Source organism: Anopheles bellator, chromosome 1 (assembly GCF_943735745.2).
Source record: "Anopheles bellator chromosome 1, idAnoBellAS_SP24_06.2, whole genome shotgun sequence".
Lineage (NCBI taxonomy): Eukaryota > Metazoa > Arthropoda > Insecta > Diptera > Culicidae > Anopheles > Anopheles bellator.
The window spans coordinates 43,880,133-43,901,265 of NC_071285.1; the positions used below are offsets into that span (position 1 = coordinate 43,880,133).

The 21,133-nt window shown below is 46.7% G+C and overlaps 6 protein-coding genes across 9 annotated transcripts; 3 read left to right on the plus strand and 3 right to left on the minus strand.

Annotated features, from left to right (window-relative positions):
* Positions 1–39: 39 nt before the first annotated feature.
* Positions 40–1,012, plus strand: LOC131206593 (uncharacterized). 2 transcript variants are annotated; one of them, XM_058199205.1, is made up of 3 exons: positions 40–227; positions 311–488; positions 578–1,012. In XM_058199205.1, the coding sequence occupies exons 1-3, from the start codon at positions 111–113 to the stop codon at positions 619–621; spliced, it is 339 nt and encodes a 112-aa protein (XP_058055188.1). In that variant the 5' UTR covers positions 40–110; the 3' UTR covers positions 622–1,012. The 2 variants fall into 2 exon arrangements, with proteins under 2 accessions (XP_058055188.1, XP_058055187.1); XM_058199204.1 differs by having other exon boundaries at positions 46–227; positions 311–659.
* On the minus strand, positions 680–1,584 carry LOC131206594 (NADH dehydrogenase [ubiquinone] 1 alpha subcomplex subunit 5). Of its 2 annotated transcripts, none has more exons than XM_058199206.1 (4): positions 1,503–1,584; positions 1,393–1,436; positions 1,079–1,240; positions 680–1,011 (listed from the first exon to the last, which is right to left on the minus strand). In XM_058199206.1, the coding sequence occupies exons 2-4, from the start codon at positions 1,411–1,413 to the stop codon at positions 823–825; spliced, it is 372 nt and encodes a 123-aa protein (XP_058055189.1). In that variant the 5' UTR covers positions 1,414–1,436; positions 1,503–1,584; the 3' UTR covers positions 680–822. The 2 variants fall into 2 exon arrangements, with proteins under 2 accessions (XP_058055189.1, XP_058055190.1); XM_058199207.1 differs by having other exon boundaries at positions 1,393–1,433; positions 1,503–1,563.
* A 750-nt stretch (positions 1,585–2,334) lies between these two features.
* On the plus strand, positions 2,335–10,471 carry LOC131206241 (F-box only protein 33). Of its 2 annotated transcripts, XM_058198715.1 has the most exons (9): positions 2,335–2,599; positions 2,676–2,831; positions 2,905–3,012; positions 3,087–3,198; positions 3,266–3,658; positions 3,739–3,816; positions 3,901–4,134; positions 4,209–4,298; positions 7,826–10,471. In XM_058198715.1, exons 1-9 carry the CDS (start codon positions 2,466–2,468, stop codon positions 7,895–7,897), a joined length of 1,377 nt encoding a protein of 458 aa, XP_058054698.1. In that variant the 5' UTR covers positions 2,335–2,465; the 3' UTR covers positions 7,898–10,471. The 2 variants fall into 2 exon arrangements, with proteins under 2 accessions (XP_058054698.1, XP_058054699.1); XM_058198716.1 differs by having other exon boundaries at positions 4,209–10,471.
* A 120-nt stretch (positions 10,472–10,591) lies between these two features.
* LOC131206243 (tax1-binding protein 3 homolog) lies at positions 10,592–12,026 on the minus strand. The gene is made up of 3 exons (XM_058198717.1): positions 11,852–12,026; positions 11,497–11,625; positions 10,592–11,424 (listed from the first exon to the last, which is right to left on the minus strand). Exons 1-3 carry the CDS (start codon positions 11,903–11,905, stop codon positions 11,236–11,238), a joined length of 372 nt encoding a protein of 123 aa, XP_058054700.1. The 5' UTR covers positions 11,906–12,026; the 3' UTR covers positions 10,592–11,235.
* A 295-nt stretch (positions 12,027–12,321) lies between these two features.
* LOC131205771 (cytochrome c oxidase assembly protein COX18, mitochondrial) lies at positions 12,322–14,340 on the plus strand. The gene is made up of 5 exons (XM_058198021.1): positions 12,322–13,129; positions 13,189–13,464; positions 13,534–13,644; positions 13,716–13,956; positions 14,044–14,340. The coding sequence occupies exons 1-4, from the start codon at positions 12,680–12,682 to the stop codon at positions 13,923–13,925; spliced, it is 1,047 nt and encodes a 348-aa protein (XP_058054004.1). The 5' UTR covers positions 12,322–12,679; the 3' UTR covers positions 13,926–13,956; positions 14,044–14,340.
* On the minus strand, positions 13,958–19,548 carry LOC131205770 (uncharacterized). Its single transcript, XM_058198020.1, has 4 exons — positions 19,266–19,548; positions 14,664–17,967; positions 14,416–14,595; positions 13,958–14,345 (listed from the first exon to the last, which is right to left on the minus strand). Exons 1-4 carry the CDS (start codon positions 19,350–19,352, stop codon positions 14,203–14,205), a joined length of 3,714 nt encoding a protein of 1,237 aa, XP_058054003.1. The 5' UTR covers positions 19,353–19,548; the 3' UTR covers positions 13,958–14,202.
* Between the last annotated feature and the right edge of the window lie 1,585 nt (positions 19,549–21,133).

The following is a 21,133-nucleotide window of genomic DNA, read 5'->3' on the forward strand; positions in this document are numbered from 1 at the left end:
CAGTGGCAATGGAATGTTTTTATACATCCTCTGTAATTTCCAGCTTATCAGTAGTCACATGTAATACAAGTGTACTTCTTCTCAACCACACCGTAGTCATTCGCGAAAAAATGAAGTGTAAGTTCGTTTGGGGTTTGTGGGCCATTTTGTCACTCGTATCCTGGCAGTCGGTAGATGGTAAACCGCCCTATCGGTCGGTCGACGAACGCGTTTCGCAGGATCTTTGGGTGAGTCCGAGAGGTGAAAGAACGATCGCACAAAATTGTGTTCCCCTTCTGATGCTGCTTCTGACTTCTTCCGATTGCGGTAGCTGAGGCATCGTTTCAAGCGGCAGTTTTCGCTCAACTTTGGTGCCACACACGAGGACGGTTACGGGACGGATGTGAATGCAGAAGCGCTGGCCAACCTTTGGCGGAGCAAGAGCGGAAATACGAAGGTGGACGGTTCTGCGACCTATACGCAGCACTTTGGTGGCGTGGCCGGAGACGGTAAAGCGCGCATTAGCGGATTGTTAACCTTTTCCCACAACTACTGAATCTTTCGTTTCCTTCGCCCGTCGTTGCCGCACTCCACACAGGGCGTGATTACCGATTGAAGCTGAAGGTAGTTTTCACCCGCTAAGTACCGCGGTGGTGGACAATAAAGTGTGTGACGTAAAAGGGCACAACCAACGGGTCACTAACTTTTTAGCCTGCGTCGCGTGGCCCTTAGTCATGCGATGCGGCCATTTATTTACAACACAATACGATCCTCAATACGGTTGCCATTCGCTACGAGAAATGAATAACTAGCCAAACGTCGCTCTCGCCACACGATGATACTCTACTTCAGCTCCGGCAGTTTGGCTGGTGGCCATGTCCACTGGGTGGGTGGTGCTTGTTTGGCCAACGGTTCCCACGGCTTCCAGCCCAGCATTTTGCGCGCCAACATCAATTCGTTTTCCGCCTGCAGGATTAACTCTTCCACCTGGCCGCAGTTGATCTTTTGTTCGATCTCCAGCACGTTCGGTGTCTGCAGGGATACAAATCGGTCAAATCGCACTCATGGATCAGTGGACAACTCAGTGACAACAGCTTACCGTAGCAACAATTTTTGCTCGCTCCGAAACGGTCTGCTCGGTGTATCGACGATACGCAGCCTCTTGCGGCATCTTCGAAACGGCGCGCAATATTTTGTTGTACAGCGCCGTCAGCGTGTGGTGAGGGTTTTTGGCCACATGCATGCCAGTCAGTCCCGTTGCCTGTTGGAGTTAAGCAAAAGAATTAATATCACTGGCCAAACTGGTAGCAAATAAAGCCACTCGTCGAATCACGGAACCACTGGCTGCGGTGACATAATCAAGCGGTGCGATTGTTGTGGTTTTCGACACACGATTGGCAAACGATAATGTACCTTTTTGATAACACCGGCCATGATGCAAACCTAACGGGATCCTGCTGGACAGCAAATGGTAAGAGCAATTAGTTAGATTCTCGTTTGTGCTAATGAAAGAATCAAAGTACCAAAATCTCTCGGATCGGAGGAGGCAATATTTTTATATTTTTCAATGCCGAGAAATCGAACGTCAGAAATGACAGTCAAAGCAAACCGCGACAGTTCATTGTGACGGTTAATTGTTTGCATTGCTATGAGACCAATGATAAACTATGAGATAGAATAGCCAGAAATATGTTTAGACTACACACAAAACAGGAGTAAGTAAGTATAACGCCCAGGAAAGAAGTCATTTTCATTCCTCAGAATCAAGCAAATCGTCAATTAACTGTCGTACCCCTCAATAACAGCTGTCAACCGACGAAAACAATGAGAGAATGGAACTCAGCCCAGCTGCTCGGTGCACGAGCGAGAGCTCTCCCGAAAAGCGAAAGTGAGAGATAAGGTAAGTTGTGCAAAACACAATGACAGATATCGTAACAAAAATAAACGACTTTTCTTCGACAGACCCAGGAAACCAGCAACACATTTTCTTCGCGGCTCCACTTCCTTCACCTGTCCGTACGTGGAAGAAAGTGAAGAAAGCTTAGATAAAGAGCGGTGTGTGCTACGCGAAACGATAATAAATGCAGTGCAGGGTGGCCACGGTGTAAAGTGCGAAAGGCACACACTGCTCGCGGAGCGCACAGCGAAACCGCGAGTCATCACCAAGTGCTGCCCATGACGAAACGAAACAACAGTAGAAAGTGATTCGAATCGTTGTGCACACTCTAGCAAATCCCGTCATCGGCCATCGATCGTTCGCGTCGCGCGGAAGTCAAAGTCAAGTGCAGCACGGAAATTGCGTCGCATTACGGTGAGCCCACAAGCGGTGGGCGCGATTGTTGGCGTAACCCGTTCCCCACATCCGTCTAAAGCAGCTAGCATAATCATCCACCCGCCCACTCCGCTGCCGATCGGTTTGGCATTGGCAAGGAGAAAGTTGCGTCGGTGTGTGGTGTGTGTTTGTCGATCGCGAACTGCGAACCGTAATGAGCAAGAGCCCAAACTGGGGCCGTCTCCCTGCCCTTGCGATAACGAACGTGTTCAACTATCTGGACCACCAGGATCGGCTGAACGCGTCGACGGTATGCTGGCACTGGCGGTCGGTCATTTTTCAACCCAGGTTAGTGTTTTCCGCTCTGATACTCGCTCCCACATCTGACGCGTATCTGACCCGGGACTTTCCTCGACTGTCGCAGGTTTTTCAACCGCATCCAGTTTGATGTTGCACGGGAGCACAACAAAAAGAATGGTTTCTTTTTGCAAAAGCTTGCTCACATCGTGCGGGAAGTGAAGATTTCGTTCGACTCCTGCAACCTCTACGATGTTGAGCTAACGACAGAAATTCTATACAAGTATGTGGCCAACAAATTTCCACAGGCTTATGACGGAACTTCTCCTGACTGATTAATTAACTTGCTCTTGCAGGCTCAGCAAAAGCGCACGGTTGCTTAGCCTGACGATCTTGCCGAAGTATGCCACACTGGTTACGCCGGGTCGCTTCTACTCCGAGGAAGAATGGAACTACATTCTCAAGTGAGTGTGTAAAGCAAACTACCCGGTCTATTGGATGCCCTGTACTCATTTCACTTCTCTTCTCCTCGCTACAGACTTTTTGTTCAACCCCTGAAGGCTCTGCTCAATCGCAGCAACCCTCCGCTTCGTGTGCTCGATTTGGGTTGCTCCGAAATTCTTGCCCTCCATGCATCCGACTTCCTAACCGTAAGCAGTAGTTGTATCATTCTACTAGACCACGGGTTCCACTGATAGGCTACTCTGTTGTTCACAGTGCACTGCCAAACCACAGTACTTGGAAGAGCTTGGATTGGCCACCGTTAAGCAGGATCCAGGGCACTATCCGCTCGGATTGGTTGAACCGACGTTGTTCGAAAAGTGCAGCTCCCTGCGCGTGCTATCGCTCGACTATGACATCCTGTGCGACGAGCTTCTGCACACGCTGCAGTTACTGCCGCTGCGGCAACTGATCGTGCATGTTCATGGAATCGATGAAGATCATCCAGAAGTGTCGGAGGCGGCATGGGCCAGCTTCCGGAGCAGGAATCCGCAAGCAGAGCTCCACCTAACGCTGGTTTGCGCGTATGAAGCGGTCGACATCCTGCACAGCCACATCCTGCGCCCATCGATGCCACTTTCCCATCTGAAGGTGCTGTTCTGTGAACGAGTGAGTAGACCAAGAGGATGATTTTTTCTGCCGGAGAGCCATACGATAACTTGCTAAACATATTGTGTCAACCATTTCAGATCAATTGTGAAGCATTGGAATATCTGTCCCGTCACTACAAGGAGACGCTCACGAGCATGGTGTGGATCGATTCAATGGTACGTGTAGCAGGAAGACGAAAACGTCTTTTTGAAACGATCTGGGAACTCACAGGCTGAATTTGAATTGGCTTCGTTATTTAGCGTATCGAAGAGTACCGCAATGTGATGGAAATGGTGCTCCGCACCGAGCAGGACCCACTGGTGATGATGGCCTGGCGATGTAAGAAGCTGCAAGAAATCGTCATCCACGGTTATGTGCTTGATCCACACAATCTGGTCGGTGTGTCCCGCTTGCGGGGCCGTGAGCTACGCCTGCTCGAGGTATCCCGCGTTGATTTGTCGATCTCTTCCGTCATGATGGCACCGTTTATCGAGGTAAAGTGTGTTGGCCAATGTTGAAGAAACCACAGCATTAATGTTTGCCATTTTTTTCTATGCCTTTTCGTTAGGAAATAAGCACACAACTGGGTAAGAAGTGGTGTCCGCTCGATGCGAAAACACTTCCGCCTGCGCTCGGGTTCTATCCCGTGTCGGATGAGGTACGTGATCAGTACATTTTGAAGTTTATTCGTAAGGATATTATGCATTAATACGGGGCCCCCTAATACCCAATACGGGACGACAAGTCCTCTCTCTCAGCAATTCTATTGTTCCCTTAATTCGCTGCATCGACCCTGTTGGTTTGTTTGATTGTAAAAGTCTGGAGCGATAGAAAATCACGCTCAGAGCAACAGGTTAAACAAGGTTAAAACATTACAAAAAGGTTTGAAATCAGCCTAGCAAAAAAGGCCTTGCCCAACCGCAACGTCAACAATGAACACAGGGGTAGCTTGTAGCGTTAAATTAAACTTCCCTCTCGTGCTTCGGAACACATTTTTGCTGTATTTTCTTTGTTAATCAACAAGGCACCAAATAACAAACGGAAATCGGCACAAGAAGCGCATCAAGAAACAGGCTTTGAAAGAGAGAATGAAGCAGCTATCTGCGAAAAGGGCAATAAGAATGAGTGTGTTTTGTGTACTCTTGCACATACGAAAGGCTTATCTACCCCTTTATGCAAACACAATTCACACGTATATTGTTTAGTTTAGTATAATCAACCCACAAGAACGTAGAATGAAGATCAGATTATTTATAAAATATATATTTTTACAAGAAGAAGAGAATAAGAGCAGGGCCATGTAGAAGAAGCAGTTATAATCGAAGGCATAACATACGTCGGAAAAGAACGATCAACTCTATTCCACTGCAGTTCGGAACAACCTATTAGCGGGCGTCGGGACACAAACCGGGAGCATTAATTAGTCTCGAGAAGCTTCACATTATTGGGCTCACCAGCAGCTCAGCGATGGTTAGCAAAGGAAAATTGGCCATTGAGAGGGCAAAACAAAGTCTCAGAGAAAGAACACAAAATGCAATCAATCTGTGATGGTAATTACCACGTTTGTTTTTTTTTGTATTAGACATAATTTTCTATTTTTGACAGTTTGAATAGTTAGACGTTTTTCGTTGTCACCATATTCGTTACAAGAACTGTATTGTTTGATCGTTACAAAATTGAGTACCATTTTTACTACTCTTTAGAATTAATTGGTTGAAAACAAAATCCAACCATAGTTTAGCTAATGCAGAAATCCAACTCTTCATCTGCAAACGGACTGCGATGGGGATGAAGGGCACCACGACATGACGACTCAGCAAACACCATGAGTCCTTGCGGGGTGCTAAATTTGCCACACCACCATAAAGAAGACTAATGCAATGAACTTATTTATATTCCATCTATAATTTGTGCGTAAGCAAAAGATGGTTTTTTCTTTTGCTAATGATGCTACTACCATGAGGCAACACTTGAGGGAAACCCGCAGGAAACGAAAGCCTTCGAACCTAGCACGAATCGTTGAACAACAAACTCATCGACAAAAGCGGAGCATGTCGAGTCGGTACAAAATATGATCGCAGAAAGTGCTTTGAGCAAAACTAACCCTAGTCACCCCAAAAGCACTGGTACGACGGGCACAAAAAGTACTGTCCCAACGCGAGAACAATGCCTCTGGGCATCAGTATTCATCACCAGAAGGGACGAAGAAAGTGTCGTTTTATGCAACAAAGTCCGAGGATCGTACACCACACAGAAAATCTTGATCGGCTGAGATCTATGCGAGCAGTTTTACTTATGTCATAGTGAGAGACAGAAACACTAGCACAAAAAACGAGAAATATCACAAACCGTCCCTTCCAAGCTATAAAGCGATAATGATCAGACAAATATATACAAAAACGGATATGATGAGTAAATCAACCAAGAAACAAAGATAGAGAGGCAGTTTGTCGTAGAAACGAAGGAGTACGAGACAACAAAGGCAAAAGAACCATTGTTCGATACAAACAAAACAATTAGTAACAAACACTGTTTAAACGATGAATAGCAAAACCTGTACTTATCAATACACGATCAATATCTCAGAAGAAATGCTCACCCAAAATGACAGGAAATAGATTTTTTTAATTATAAGAAGGGAACAAAATACTGTCAGTTATAACAAAGCGTGCCTATTGAAGAAAAACAGAAAACAATGAAAACAACAAGTGCATAATTCCAATTTCATTAAAAAAAGTATATGGAACAACCAACCAGGGATGGATCAAGACAACTCTATTGAACCAAATTGAATGGCGAACACGGGTTAGTTCGCGTGGACAAAAAACTTAAACCAGAACCACGACAACCGGGTAAGGGTGATCGATTCCGACGATGGCAGTCGACAAGTACGGTTGAACGAAGTGCTAACGGGCAAACAAAAGTCAACTATTGTAGCAACATCACTATTTGTGCGGGGGGCAAAGATAAAGAGTTCGCATTATACAACAAAAAGATGTATTCAATCTGGCATAGTGTGTAGCGCAAGAAAGAAGAGCATTCAAACAACAAACAAAGCAACAAACAATTCCTTAATATAAAAAAGAAACTTACATCTGTGATACTATCGAAAAAGTGTATGATGAGTCCAACCTGCAGCCAGAACAAACGTGTTGCACGAACGATATTTTATCCAACGCAAAGCATAACTGAGGCGATCGAGAGAACTACGAGATGTGAAACAACACAGAAAACTCGAACGATATAAAAGCAAACATGAGACTTAACGCTAATCAGAAGTACCATAATCAACTTCGAAAGAACTGAGCCAAAAATAAGAAATATTTATAAAACGAACCGATCCCGACGATATCAAGCAGTAGAAGCAGTAATGGGGAGGACAATCACGGAGAACACGACATTGTCCTGAACGCGAGTATCACGTCGCCAACCGCGTTCCGCCGTAGAGAGCATGTTCGTCAAAGAAACACGAAAACCAAACGACCTCAACTCAGCCGTGTTAACAGCCCGGAGGTGTAGGAATCGGTGTTGCATTAGGTAGGAGGTTAATCTAACCCGACAGCACCACAGCAAATGGACGGAACGCTGCCCCGACGAATGCCACGAACCAATCGGATAATCGGCAAGGATGATAGGCCAGACCATCCATCATCTGTTTTTGCTACAAACGGATCCAAGGACAGCCCGCTATAGTTGCGCGTGTGTGTTTTTTGGCTTGTTAAGATAAGGAGTAGAAAGATGATGCTTAACCTTTTCGCCAGTCAGATACATATACATTTTTTTTCGTTTTGCATAGTTCCGTGTTACGACTTTCCAATCAGTTGAAATGTGGCACTTAATGAAAACGGCTGACCTATGGTAGTTGTTTTGGTTTTGAAAGCAATTGATCAAAAATCTATTGCCAATTCGAAGAATTATAGACAAAAAACACATAAATCGGATGGAGAAGAGGTTAAACTAAACAATTATATATATACATATATAAATGTGTGTGTGTGTGAGTTTTCTACAAAGTATAAATTGGTAGATGTTTCAACACTATTTCAATATGCAAGTACAGTATAGAAATATGATTCAATAGCAAAAGTATTGAAATACCTTTCCAGTAGAACTTCCAATGGAACCATCTAAAGGCGCATACTACAAGAAACGATTAAACTTTGGTGAAATATTATCCCTTTTTAGCCTTCGCCATGCTATATCAACCAGCAGAAGCAGTTAATCTATAGCGCCCAGAGGATGTGCTTGAAAACATGAAACGATTTGAATTTGTTCAATAGGTATCCACTCAAACGCGTAAAACGTAAGTGCCTGTTTTCCAAAAGTATCTTTCGCACCAACAAACAACTGATGTGCACGTGTTTTGCAGTTAAATGGGGGAAAAATGCACCATAACATCTAGGTTTTCGATTTCTTTTCTTTAAACAAAATTTGCTTAAATAATCCACTTATCTCCTACAATTGTCGTCGGGTGAACAGTGTCTAGAAAGTGAACACTTGAACGGGGAAAAGAAATGTGTAAAATGCTTAAAGAAAACATGCAGCACATAAAATCAAAGACATTCAAACACCAACAGAACCGTGTTGTTCGCCAAATACAAATGTACCAAACAGTGTACATGGAGCAGTGAGATTAAGAATTAAAATCATAAGAAGTTCGTCGCAGGTAATGGATAAGAAGAACGGCTTACGAAATGAAACCATTCGACGAGGCGAACAAAGAATATTCACAATTCCATTCAAATAGCAACATTGAGTAATATGGGAAACGATAGCATCGTTTAATTGTTTGAAGAGAAAATTCATTGATTTAAAAATATCCATTTCCCTGGTTTAGTGAATATCCTAGCGCGTTCCCATTTGAATACGTTTTGTACACGTAAGCTACGTATGGATTGTGTGCTGTGAACTGACGAAAAAGTGGCTATTGGTTCAAGTGCAGTAAAGTGCATGGAAACATCGCCCCAAGGCCACCAAAAACATTGTGGCCAAGCTAAATAAACCGAACCAACAACGAACTAGCCGTTTTATGAAGTTACAAAAGACCATAAACGAAGAACAAAACAGAGCCCTCCGTTATTCAAATAAGGTCCAGGGTTGACAATAACATTCACAGCAGAAAAGTAATCTTTTATTTGGAGCAAACACTGATCTTCTCAGCAAACCAAAAACATTCCAATAAAGCAAAGATAGAAGCAACAAAAACATTACAAATCATGTGTAACAAACAACTTAAACAGTGATCGACGAACGAATGAGATGGCGAAACAATGTTGTAAAGTACACCGAGAAAATACACTGAAGAGTTGAAGAAAACTGTGAAACTCCACTGAATGAATATAGATCGATTTAACGAAACAGCCTCCGTTTCAATACTGTGTATGAGTGTAACAACAACAATACGTTATTAAACTAAACTATAAAATAGCACAAATCATGCATATTTTGAGGAAAGAAGAAAACGCCCATGGACAAAGTGAAGACGGTTGTGATAATGTCTCGGACGTATGGCGAACAAAGCGCTGACGAACAAGTTGCTAGAAATATCAGTAATTTATGGCAAACATCAATACGAAAGTAACGCACTATTTATCAGGAAAGCAAGAAACGCAATTCTTGGAGGGTAAAGATTGAAATCCATAACATCTGTGATAAACCAAGGAACGCGATGAGCGAAGTAATTCAAACATGACGAACATAACAAACAAACGAATTGTAGAACCTAATGTATGAAAGGATGCTGGAGTGCGTTTGAAATTAAGATGAAATGAAACTGCAATCGACAAAGAAAAGCGAGTTGTAGTGCAAGAAGCCAAGCCATCGAACATTGCTGTACATGTTTTGTAGAATTTTCTCATGTTTTGTTTGAAAGAAGCATTCTTTTGAAGGAAACCAGGCGTTAGATACACGCAAGAGTAGGTGACTGCCTGCGCATTTTCTTTGCAAAAGATGTTCTCGAGGACATCGATCTTCAGGAGATCCGATGATCTGTTTCGGCTATCATGTAACAAGCAATCAACAAGTGGGCGCTCGAAACGAAAGTTGGAAACAAAAATTAAAAATCTGCTCGAAAATATCGATAATCCAGCAAAGGTTTAAGCAGGAACAGAACTAACTGTAGCAACAACACGAAAATTAACGCAAAAAATCGCGATCAACTTAAGTGGCTAAGGTAATAAGTATTGAAGACCTATCCTATCCAGCAGAGAAATTCATACTCGAATCCAAAAACGCCTATCACCAACAATAAATTCTAACGAAAAGAAGGTTTAGAACGTTATTGTTAAAAGTTCAGAACGCAACAAATAGCGCTATGGAAAATTTCAGAACAAAACCAGGCACGCGGCCAAATCGATCATCGCAGCTTCCAAACAAAATAGTTCCCGTCAAGCAGACGTAAGATCTGTTAAACTTCTATCTCACACACAAAGAAAAACGAACAACTCACGAAGCTGTGTTTAGCTCCATTGTAGTGTAACACCTTCTCAGTATGACGATCGAAGGTTTATAATTGAAATAATTGTGTCAGCAACCAGCCACGAAGCTCATTGGGAACAGCTCAACACCAAACGAAACCTAAAGTAGGTCCAACAACGATCCCAAATGACGATCGTATAATGGATTGGTTCTTTTTTAAATGTCCAATAGACTCCCTGAGCAACTGTACTCCTAAACCGATAGTTTGAGTTTTCGTTGCAAATATGGCGTACGAGCGTTCACGGCCATTATATTGAATACAGCGTCAAATACTATACCACAATTCTATCGCATGAAGTTTCGGGCATTGACTTCGATGAATAAATTGAGCTCCAAAATAAAACTTAGCGAATAAGCCTGTCCAACTGTCTCCCGAGTTGCACTTACAATCCGAACGCCCCTTGGCGCTCGTTTCTTTCGTAATTAAACATTCCACCACCAAATGATACCGTCTCTGCACTTTCCGTAGTTCAATCTTACTTTGGCATAAATTTGTAATAGCTAAATATAAAGATGACGACGACCACTATTGGGATACAGTGTATATAAATCTACGCAAACAAAAAACGCACCCCGGAAACGATCACGGTCCGGCCTCTACACTTCATGTCATGTGCTGATCTCAGTGTGGATTAAATGTGGTGGAATTTTCGCGAGTTTCTATTTTCCTATCACACTAAAATGCTCTAAAATCTCATGAAAAAACTGATCTTTTCGAATGCAAACTGTCCACGTGTGCTGCACACCCGCCGCGGTGAGGGTGGTTCACTAACTAACGTCGATTTTTATCCTAGAACAATGCTTACAAATAATCAATAGAAATATGCAATAAAAATTCACCTCGCTCGCCAAAAGGTTCCGTCCCTATCCTTCCTGAGTCATATGCTGTCTCTGGAACCGCGCCTACTCGCGTCATTCGACTCCTTTTATCTGCGTCGCGTAACTTAACAACTAATGCAATAAACATCGATTCGCGGAGCATTTCCGGGGAGCGCCGGGTGTACGATTGGGAATGTTGTGCGCCCTCCTCATGCCGTGTAATGAGGGATGACGAGTGTACGAACTGTTGATTTCGCTCTCCTCGGTTGGTGTCGCTCGTTCGCGGAATGTGCAACTTCCTAGGTCGAGGTGACGCCTTTCCGTGCCACCAGCAGGTTGAGGATGGGATTCTTCCGTATGTAGCTGACCGCTTTCTTGTGGGTGACCATCGTGAAATCGTACCCGTTGCACTGTAATATTTTATCGTGCATTCGCAGCCCGGAATTGGCCGCGGGACTTCCTTCGTGGACTTCCGTCACGTAAATTCCCTGTTTTTGTGGTAAACATGAATTTGTGAATCAGGAATGGACGCGACGACCGACGGACGGGCGCGTACTCACGTAGTCGGTGTAACCCTGGGGGCTCTTCCGAAAGTCCTGATCGATCCCGCCGCCAATCTTGAAGCCACACTTTAGCACCTCTCGCCCTTCTTCGTCGATATCTTTTTCCTTCGTTAACGTGATTGGAATCTGAAAGCGTACAAACTCAGATTATGCCCATTTGTCGTAGACGGAGGGAATCGTGGATCCTCTGGTGTGTTCAAAGAGCAGCCTTCCGTCGTCAATCGGAATCATCGTTCCGCTTCCCCGGTCCGGTGTTAGTTGAGGTGAAGGACGCATTACTCATCAAGCGACCCCGGACGACGATCTAGCGACGGTCGCCGCGGGGCGTTTCGGATTGCCACACAAAACTTACGCTCAAACACTCCATCGCCGTGCCCGCTTGGTGCTGGAACGCCTTTTTCGCCATCTTCCACAATGAAACGGAAACGTTCTCTGCACTCAAGAAGATGTCCTTTGTTCCGAGTGCAAACACCAATTTGCAAAGGTCAGCGTGGACACTTTCGCGGTGGAAACAATTCGAATTTAGGTGTGGAATGGAAACGAAGAGCGAAGAGCAACAGCTCCAAACAATAGCAACCGAGGTTTGACAGCTGTGCACTCAGATGGTTGGTAAATGAGTGTCTAGTATTATTGTAGCACCATTTTCACCGGGTGCTCCGAGTTTGTTGTGCAATCGAAACCCTTCGCTACGCGAAACACTGTATTAATTTAAATTTCTGTTCATTTAATTTTGGTCTAATTACCCGGAATGGTCGTTTGCCGAAAAGAAACGTGTGCATTTCACACAAGTTTTATTCTGTAAGCTCCACAATGAAAAGACCTTTCTCGTTCTCAGAAACGTCATTTTTGTTTATCAAAGCAACCATCTAAGCCTCGTAAGTTCCGATTCAGTTGCGCACGGTGCGTGTTTTCTCCGTGGCCGAAATATAAAATAGCAATGTTCCCTCAGTTTGCGTACCTTCTGTTGGCCATACTTGCGCTGGGTGTGAAGCGTGTTGCGGCGGACGGGTTGGACTTCGGCGATGCCAGCGCACTGGTTATTGCCATTTTGCTAGGGATCATCGGCGTTCTGGCGTGCCTGGGACGGTACGCTCGCCGGCTTCAGGCCGATCAGTTCTAACTTGGGCAATCCCCAAACACATCCAAAAACAAATCCTTCATTCCCCTCTAGTTTGTAAGTATGAATTACTGTTTGAAAAGTGTTCGAACCGCGACCGTGTTCGTCGGCACGCCACAGCGACAAAGTCCGCTGCTGACCACAACCCTCCGTTGGCACACTAAGCCTGCCCCAGAGTGTGCCGTGCGACACTTTTCCTACCAAGCCACGGTCGCTAGTTTCTGGCAATCGCTCTCCCAAAGTACTCCGGTGGCCTACGTACAGCAGGGTCTGGTGGATACCCACGATTTCAGTGGGCTGCCCTGGTGGGCAACTATCATGATCGCTACCGTGGGTCTCCGCACGATCGTCACGCTACCGCTGGCGATCTATCAGAACAAAATTTTTACCCGTTTGGAGAAAATTTCTCTGGAAATGCCTGAACTGGTCAAGGAACTCAAGCTCGAGACGGCGTACGCAATCAAGAAATTCAACTGGTCCGAGAAGGAAGCACGCATCATGTACAATCGCTCGGTAAATGTACAGGGTATGTCTCGATGGACACATTGTGGGTAACTTGTCGCCCGTTTTAGCTGAAAAAACAATGGAGCAAACTAATCGTACGGGAGAACTGCCACCCGGCGAAAACGATGATCCTGCTCTGGGGGCAAATCCCGCTGTGGATCGTACAATCGGTCGCCATTCGCAATCTCGTCTCAATGATGCCGGATCCCACCGCCATCGGGGCACAGATCGCCTACACTGAGCTAACGATGGGTGGATTTGGATGGATACCGAACTTAACGGATGTGGATCATTCGTTGATATTTCCAGTAACACTCGGGATCATCAATCTGGCCATCATCGAGGTAAGGGACTCGCACCGGCGGGATTGAACATGTCGCATTGGAAACAAGAACTCTACCTTTCTATTTTAGATTCAATTGGCTTCGCGAACAAAGGTACCCTCGAAGCTACAGACTGTTTTTACGAACTTGTTCCGCGTGCTGAGCATCGTTATGGTACCGATCGCAGCCACCGTTCCTTCGGTATAATTAATAAGCATGACCTACTCGCCTGCTCCAAGAGACCTGACTGATTTTACTGTTTTATCTTTCAGTGCCTCTGCCTCTACTGGGTCACCTCGAGTGCTTATGGATTGGGCCAAAATCTGTTGCTACTTGCACCGCGCTTTCGACGTGCAGTAGGCATTCCGATTGTGCCATCGGAACTGTCGCATCCCTACCAACATGTTCGCCAAACGCTCGCTGCAAAGCTCGGTCGTCTTGGGATAGGTTCCTCCGGTGCCGGCTCCAGCACGAAAGCGTGATCGTAGCGAATCGTGATCGAATCATATAGTCGTAAGGCCACCGTTTACTTTGGTTTCATTTTATTGTAAATAAACCCTCAGAACCGCTTAAGAGTTCTTCACTACTGCTTTATTCTAGGCCTTACTACGAAAATAAGAGACATGTTGGGAGTAAAATGCCACGTCAAACATTTAAGGTACAGAGTACAAAGGAACCGCAAAGGCTGGTCTTTGGTAGCTATCCTTCCGTCGGTACGCGTCCACTCTACCGCTGTCTGAAGGAGCCGCGTCAGTTTCCTTAAACTCCGTGCTGGTGGAGCGACTGTTTGAGCTTCTCCTCGATCCAGTCGCGGTAAAAGGCCACATTCAGGTACACGCCCGGTTTGTTCGTGTAGCCGCAGTGTTTGCCCCACGACACGATACCGGTCAGTGTGTAGAGTCCTGCAATGAGCCAAGAACCGTTGCCAAAGACCGTTTATTTTCAGTGACCGCAACAGGGGGTTTCACTTACCGTTGTCATCTGGACACACCAGCGGTCCGCCAGAGTCACCGTCGCACGTATCTACACCGGGATCGAGCGTACCGGCGCAGAACATTCCATCAATCAGCGCATCACCGTACACTTCTGGCCGGCGGCAAACCTCAATCGGAAGCAAGGGCACAGTGCCGGCGCGCAAATCATACGACGGATCTGGAGCAGTGGCGAAATAGAAACCTCTTGAGTCAACTACCAAAGGGTACCAAACAACGATGCGTTACCTTTCGATCCGGGCACGGTAGCACCCCAACCGGAGATGGTACAGTTCTGGCCCGGTTGATAAGGCGCATCCTGCGGTGGCAAGCAGATCGGCTGCACGTATTCATTGAACCTAACGGGTGTTTTTAGCACAATGAGCGCAATGTCGTTACTCATGTGGTGCCCGTTGCGGAACTCCTCGTGTATGTAAGTATTCTCGATGAAGATGTCTTTCTCGGCCGAATCGTAAGCCATTGTGTGGTAGTCTCCGATCCGCACCCGGTACGTATTCTTCGAGTACCAGGCGAGACAGTGAGCCGCCGTCAGGACGTGGTAACGAGTGATCAGGACCGCGCCACACCAGTGAAATGTTTTCACACGTAGTGACGCTTGCCACGGATGATGCCCGTAAACCGTCTGCGAACCATGGACCACTCGTTCACCGTACGTTGGTTTGCGTAACGCTTGATCAACCATCACCTGGCCGCAGGAATCGGGATGGATTTTGCGCGATCGTTCCTCAAAATCGAACCGCGGATTGGGTCGCGTGTTGCGCAGACGCGCCGAACGGGCCTTCGTCGGAACGTACACACCACACCGAACACCGACATCCTCCGTGTGGTCGCAGTTGTGCCCGCCCCACTCAAAGTGAACACAGTTTTCGATCGATTTTTCGGTTCCGTTGCAAACCACCTGATCTAGCCAGATTTGACCAATTCCGGGTGGGTACACGTTTTTGCGCACCTCGGCCGTTCCGTTGAACCCGAGCTGCCGACAGATGACGCGTGCCTCGTGTACCCCGAAATCATCATCACAAACCGTTCCCCACGTTCCGTGGTAGTTGATTTCAACGCGACCCTCTCGATCGTTTGGCCCTCCCATCAACCGCATCTTGAGTGGAGCCTTGCAGTACTCCGGCGTCTCGTCGGAGCCATCCGCGCAATCGTTCACATTGTCGCACAGGAACGCCACCGGAATGCATTCCTCCGATGCTTTGCACAGCCAGTAGTCCGCTGGGCAGGCCATCACCGGCGTTCTGCACACAACACCGACCACTTCTTCCGCATTGCAGTTGCTAACGCCCCATCCGGCAAACTCGCACTCCCGCAGACTGCTTTCGTTGCCCCGGCAACGGACACCGTCCATCATGAAGAAGGTTTCGCCCGCCAACTCTCCCACATGGGTGACGTTCGGCGGATAGTACGAATGGGGCTTTACCTCGATTGCACCCCCGGCGTAACCCACCTCGCGGCACACGACGTTGGCCGCCACGATGTCGAAACTGTCGTCACAAACGTAACCCCAGCGATCGTAGACGCGCACCTCAACGCTTCCCTGCATCTTTTTGGATAACTTCAGCTCATAGCCAATGTGATCGCACACCGTCTCGTCGGCCCGGTTACCGCACGTATCGCGCCCATCGCAGACCTCGGCTTCCTCGACGCAGACCCCGTTGCCACAGTCAAACTTTCCGTAGCAAGGATCACGTGGCGTTGTCGGTATGGTGGCGTGTGGCAAAATCATGGGCCGCCACGGATTTGGACGGTTGTCCCCAAACCGACTGCGGATCGTTGGTTGTGGCTTCATTGTAGTTGTCGCCGTAGGCCGACGCTGGATCGAAGAGACAACCGATTCCGGCGTAGTGGGCTGGTCAGTGATGTACGGTGGTGGCAGCGGCCACGCTGCCAGTGGGACAGTTTGCGAAGAACCATACAAAAGATCGTTCACTTCACTCGGTGCCGGTACGGCAAAGTAATTGGCAGAAGCTGATTTGTTCTTGGGCGGCGTTCGGTCGATAACCGGGAGCCCCACAACCTGCACTTCCGGTGGGGCTTCCGTCGTCGTGGACGTCATCATCGTGCTCAGTTTGGTCACGTTTAGTTCCACCTTCTGCTGATGTTCCTTCTGATACGGGGTCAGCATTAACTTCAGCGCCTCGAGGTGTTGCTGGATGTCAATGTCCTCCTTGCCTGTGGCCTGCGCAGGACTAGTATGAGGCTTGCCCGTGGTGGTGCTGCTAGCTAACGGCGGCTGTCGGTGCAGTGCATGAGGGATTTTAGTAGGAGGACGTACGTACACCGGATACACTGGTTCCGGTTGTTTCGGTGCTGTTTGCGTGTCGGTGCGCGAAGCTTTCGGCTGGCGGTGATCCTCGTCCGATTCGTCGAAGTTAGACCGTAGATCAAAATCGAACCCGTAATCTGCATTTTGTTCGTCAATCGACGGACTAGGTGGCGTCGGAACGTTGATTTCTTCCACATCCGGGTGGATAGCTTCTTGGGGGGTTACAGGATTCGCCACTTGCGGACGACTGATGGCGGGCGCCACGTTCGAAGCGGCGGGTACTTGCTGCGGAGGACGATTGCGCGCAGGGGTAGGATACGGTGCCAGCGGCACCGACACCGAAGGGCGTTGGTTGTAGTCGATGACGATATTATCGCGCTTATCGCAATCGACGTTGTGGATGTAATCACAGATCAGCATCAGAGGATTGAATGCCGTTCCGGGAGCACAGTCCTGCACGAAACGTGCGCCATCGTTGCACTGCAGAAACTTTCGGCAGTCGGTCGGGTGCGGTCGCAAGCCAACCACACCGCGGGGACATTCCAGGGCGGCTTGCTTCTGTTGTTGCTGCTGGCCGATGTTCGCTGCTTGATTCGGATCGACATAGGCCGCTAGCTTCGGATTGGACGGTGTGGCTCGCGCCGGATGCTGACGATCCGGCTCACCGATGCCGTTCAACGAAGGCACCGGGAGACAGTTCACCTTCGACGGATGGTCACACTGACGCGTGTCCGGATTGAAAAGCGTTCCGGGGGCACAGTTCTGGATCGTTCCTCGGCCCTTCCAGCAGTTCAGAAACTGTCGACAGTCCATAACATACACGAAGTGGCCAGTCAGATCCGCCGGACACTCGCGTCCATTGAAGTCCTTCAACAGTGTGTGTACGGGTTTACGGACGGCCGTTTCGGCAATCAAGCGTTTTTCGGCACCATCTTCGGCCGATCCAAAGTTGGACCGTGGGGCCAGCTGGCCCGTAACTACCGGTGTTCCTTGGTACGATTGAGATGCCTGTGCGTACGTTGGATACGCTGCTAAAGGAACCCCCGGTTGGTAGAGCGGAGCCGACGGACCGTGCTGAATCTGGGACGGCTGTACGAGGCTCTGCGGTTGCGTCTGAGGCTGCACATACTGATAGTGACTCGCGGGAACATAGAGGGGCACGGGATCGTGTGCCTTATGGTGGTGCACTTGACTGTAAGCGCCGTGCATCTCGGGCATCACGAGGAACTGCGCGCGATTCGGGGAAGCGCGCGGATCGTAGATCTGTTGCGGGAGCGAGTAATACGGAATTCCCGACAAAAGAAAGAGATAGGTTGAGAAATGCATGAGAAGCGGTTCCATTTGATCAACGATCACCATCAATTAAACGATCGTTTCGATTTGATAAGGGCGATTAGTTCCTTCATCGGAGTAGATATGCACGGAGAGCATTTTTACAACGAATATTGGAATCATCCTTAGCATTTCAATTGGAACGAGGCAATTAGAAATTGGAAATTTAATGTGTGAAGAACTGTATCCGTTTTTGGTATGTACATTAAAAGCATGAATATTTTCAATCATACGTATTATACATATTTTCGGAATTGGCTGTACAAACTGGAGTACTGTTACCCGCTTTTGAATGCGATCTATTTGTCGAACTTTATCATCTTTAGCAAACTTTATCATCCAGATCAAGCAAGATCGTGAGTCTTAGTCTGCACCCTACCATACACCACAGTTGCCTATCATAAACCATATGATCGCTGCACAAACATATTTACGGTCCAGCTAGGACATCAAACACTGTACCTTGAACTTCAGCGGTTCTATCAGTAAAGGCTTCAGAATCTACCGTACTGTGGTGCGCAAATGGTTCACAGTTACGGTCTAGGAGAGGAAACAAAAACAAATGATTCAGTTCTTAGTGTTCCTCAAACGATTCCCATGAACCCGGGGATGATAACACCGCATTTCAGAAACGTTCCGGAGGAGGTTGTAGAATGTTTCTCGATAGGAAGTCAGATCAGCAATGACATTGTCTTGCGCTTTATGCTATCTTGCCGAACCGAATGAGATCGAGGGCACTGCGAGTCGCAATCAGTGCGCCATTGGTCGAACGTCTGGTACTGGATTCTTCGCAGTTTCTTTCATGTGCAAGAAGAAACCCCTTTTCGGAATCCTAACTATCAAGTCGTAATTAGTCACATTCAACGTAACGGCATTGCTATCGGATTGGGGCGACTTCAGAAGCAATGAACAAACATGATAATGCAACAAAAACATCCAGCACCGAGGATTGTCTGCGTTGAGAGTATGAGCACAAACATACACGTAAAACGACCGTCGGGTATGTCCCGTGAGCTCTGTACCCCGGACTGATAAGAGATCATCTCGCCCTCTCTGGCACACACTGTCCAGATTAACCACTAACTGAACCGTGCTGCGATCGATCGAAACGTTGCGAGCAATTATCGCCACTGGAATAGTTCACCCGTGAAGGACATTTTGCAATGCATTGCGCAGTGTAACATAATTTAGCATCCCTGCCACATCTTTCTGGGATTTAGCAAACTTACACTCTGCACCATAGTGCTGCAGGCTCCGAGAAGCACGATCACTACGATGAACGCTGTTCGCGGACGCTGACAAATGCGTTGCCGCATTTTGATCAACCGATTCTTGCCGAGCTTCCTTAAGAAATTTCCCTCGTTCACTATTTTTCGGTGGCTCACTGTTATTCTGTTCGTCAGATAAAACCACACCAACAGCGTCCGAAACGCTCGTTTGATCACTTGCTGGCGTCACAAATACACCTTTCCAGCGATTCTTGTAATGGCACCAAGTGCCCAAGGTTGGCTTTCAGCCACACGTCCTGCTCGTTCCAGGCTCGGAACTGAAATGAGTGCAGAATCCGTTGTCGATCGCGAGGCGCAACTCGGAACACAATTCTCGGCCCGGAGTGAAACGCTTCGGTTGAATCGGAAGTCTGCGCGAGGATCGTTTGTTGTTCGGCACCGAAGATCACTCGGGTTTTAGTTGATACAGAGTCAAATGCCAATCAAGCCAAACAGATTCCGTACGCAGGCTGCTTCTAGTGACTCAATCCCATAACGTCACTTAGCGAACAAAACTGCCCGCTCTTATCTTTCGGCTACTGCTCCCGTTGTTAATGGGTGCTTATCTTGAGCATCATCGTTTTGGTGGTCTTATATGGTTTATGACGTGAGTGTGTGCTTGTAACACATAAATAAGCACCTTGACCATACCCACAACTTTACGCGAATATGTTTCAATGTTTGTAAATGCATCTGCGGACGCATCGTGATAAGCACGTGATGGCATGAATTGGTTCCACTTGACGAACCAATTAACGTACTCATTCCGTTGCTACAGCTGGTGTCCGTCTTGATCAAACTCGTGCTACGATCGATGAAAGAACATGTTTCTCATTTTTCGTTTTGGTTTTCCTTCCTAAGCCTGTACTCCATTAATTGCCAATTGACTGTTTGACTCCGCACATTGGTTGCTTCGGCCAGATGCGATCTGAATCCCGGGGTTTGTGTACGCTCGCGAATCATTTGCGGGCTAGAGAAACGATACTAAGAACAGAAGAAGACCGCCGTTTGTGACGCAGTGGTGACTCAGTTCGTGATATCGTGCCGTTGATGAATTGTGATAAGATGCGTTGCTGTTCTTTTCGTCTAAATGATCATTCCGTTATGCTGTGTGCGAAATGCCCCTGTTGAACATCTCGGGAAACCCCCAGATTTTCAGTTATGCTGCGGTACTGAGATGAAGCAGTCCGGGGGATTCTGGACGCAGAGCGCATAACAGAACTCTCTCAATTATCTTCCATAAGAGAAACGGCATTCAGAGTAAGAGAATGATTCAATGCTGATATTGCTTCGATATTCGTCAACAATTATCTCCTAATGTAAAATAGTATATCATTGCTAAATTTATCACCAAACTGCAACTCAAAAAGTTTTTTAGTCAAATAAATGAATATATTACTTTTGGCACCCAAACGATTTCATCTCTGTGTGCATACATAAAGTAAAATACTTGTCGCTGTATAAAATTGCAACCACGTTATAAGTTAATTGGTTATGGATGCTTTAATAAAGTGTAATTATCTTTGGACGTACGATCTTTGTAAAAAATGCACAAGGCATAGGAAGATATGTTAAGGTTTATGATGATGTTAATCACAACAAGTTTCCGTTTAAAGTAATTAGTGTTAACAGTAACTACAATTAATATATTGGTATAATAATCTTCTCTTTTCTTGAATTTGAGGACATACAGTATTTATAAATATGTTGTGAATGATTTTGTTATGTTCTAGAAGATTGATTTGTTTGCTATATTTAGCATACACCGATACACAGACGGTTCCAAATTTTCAAGCAACGGCCACGTGTCCGAAAACGACGAGGCGCCT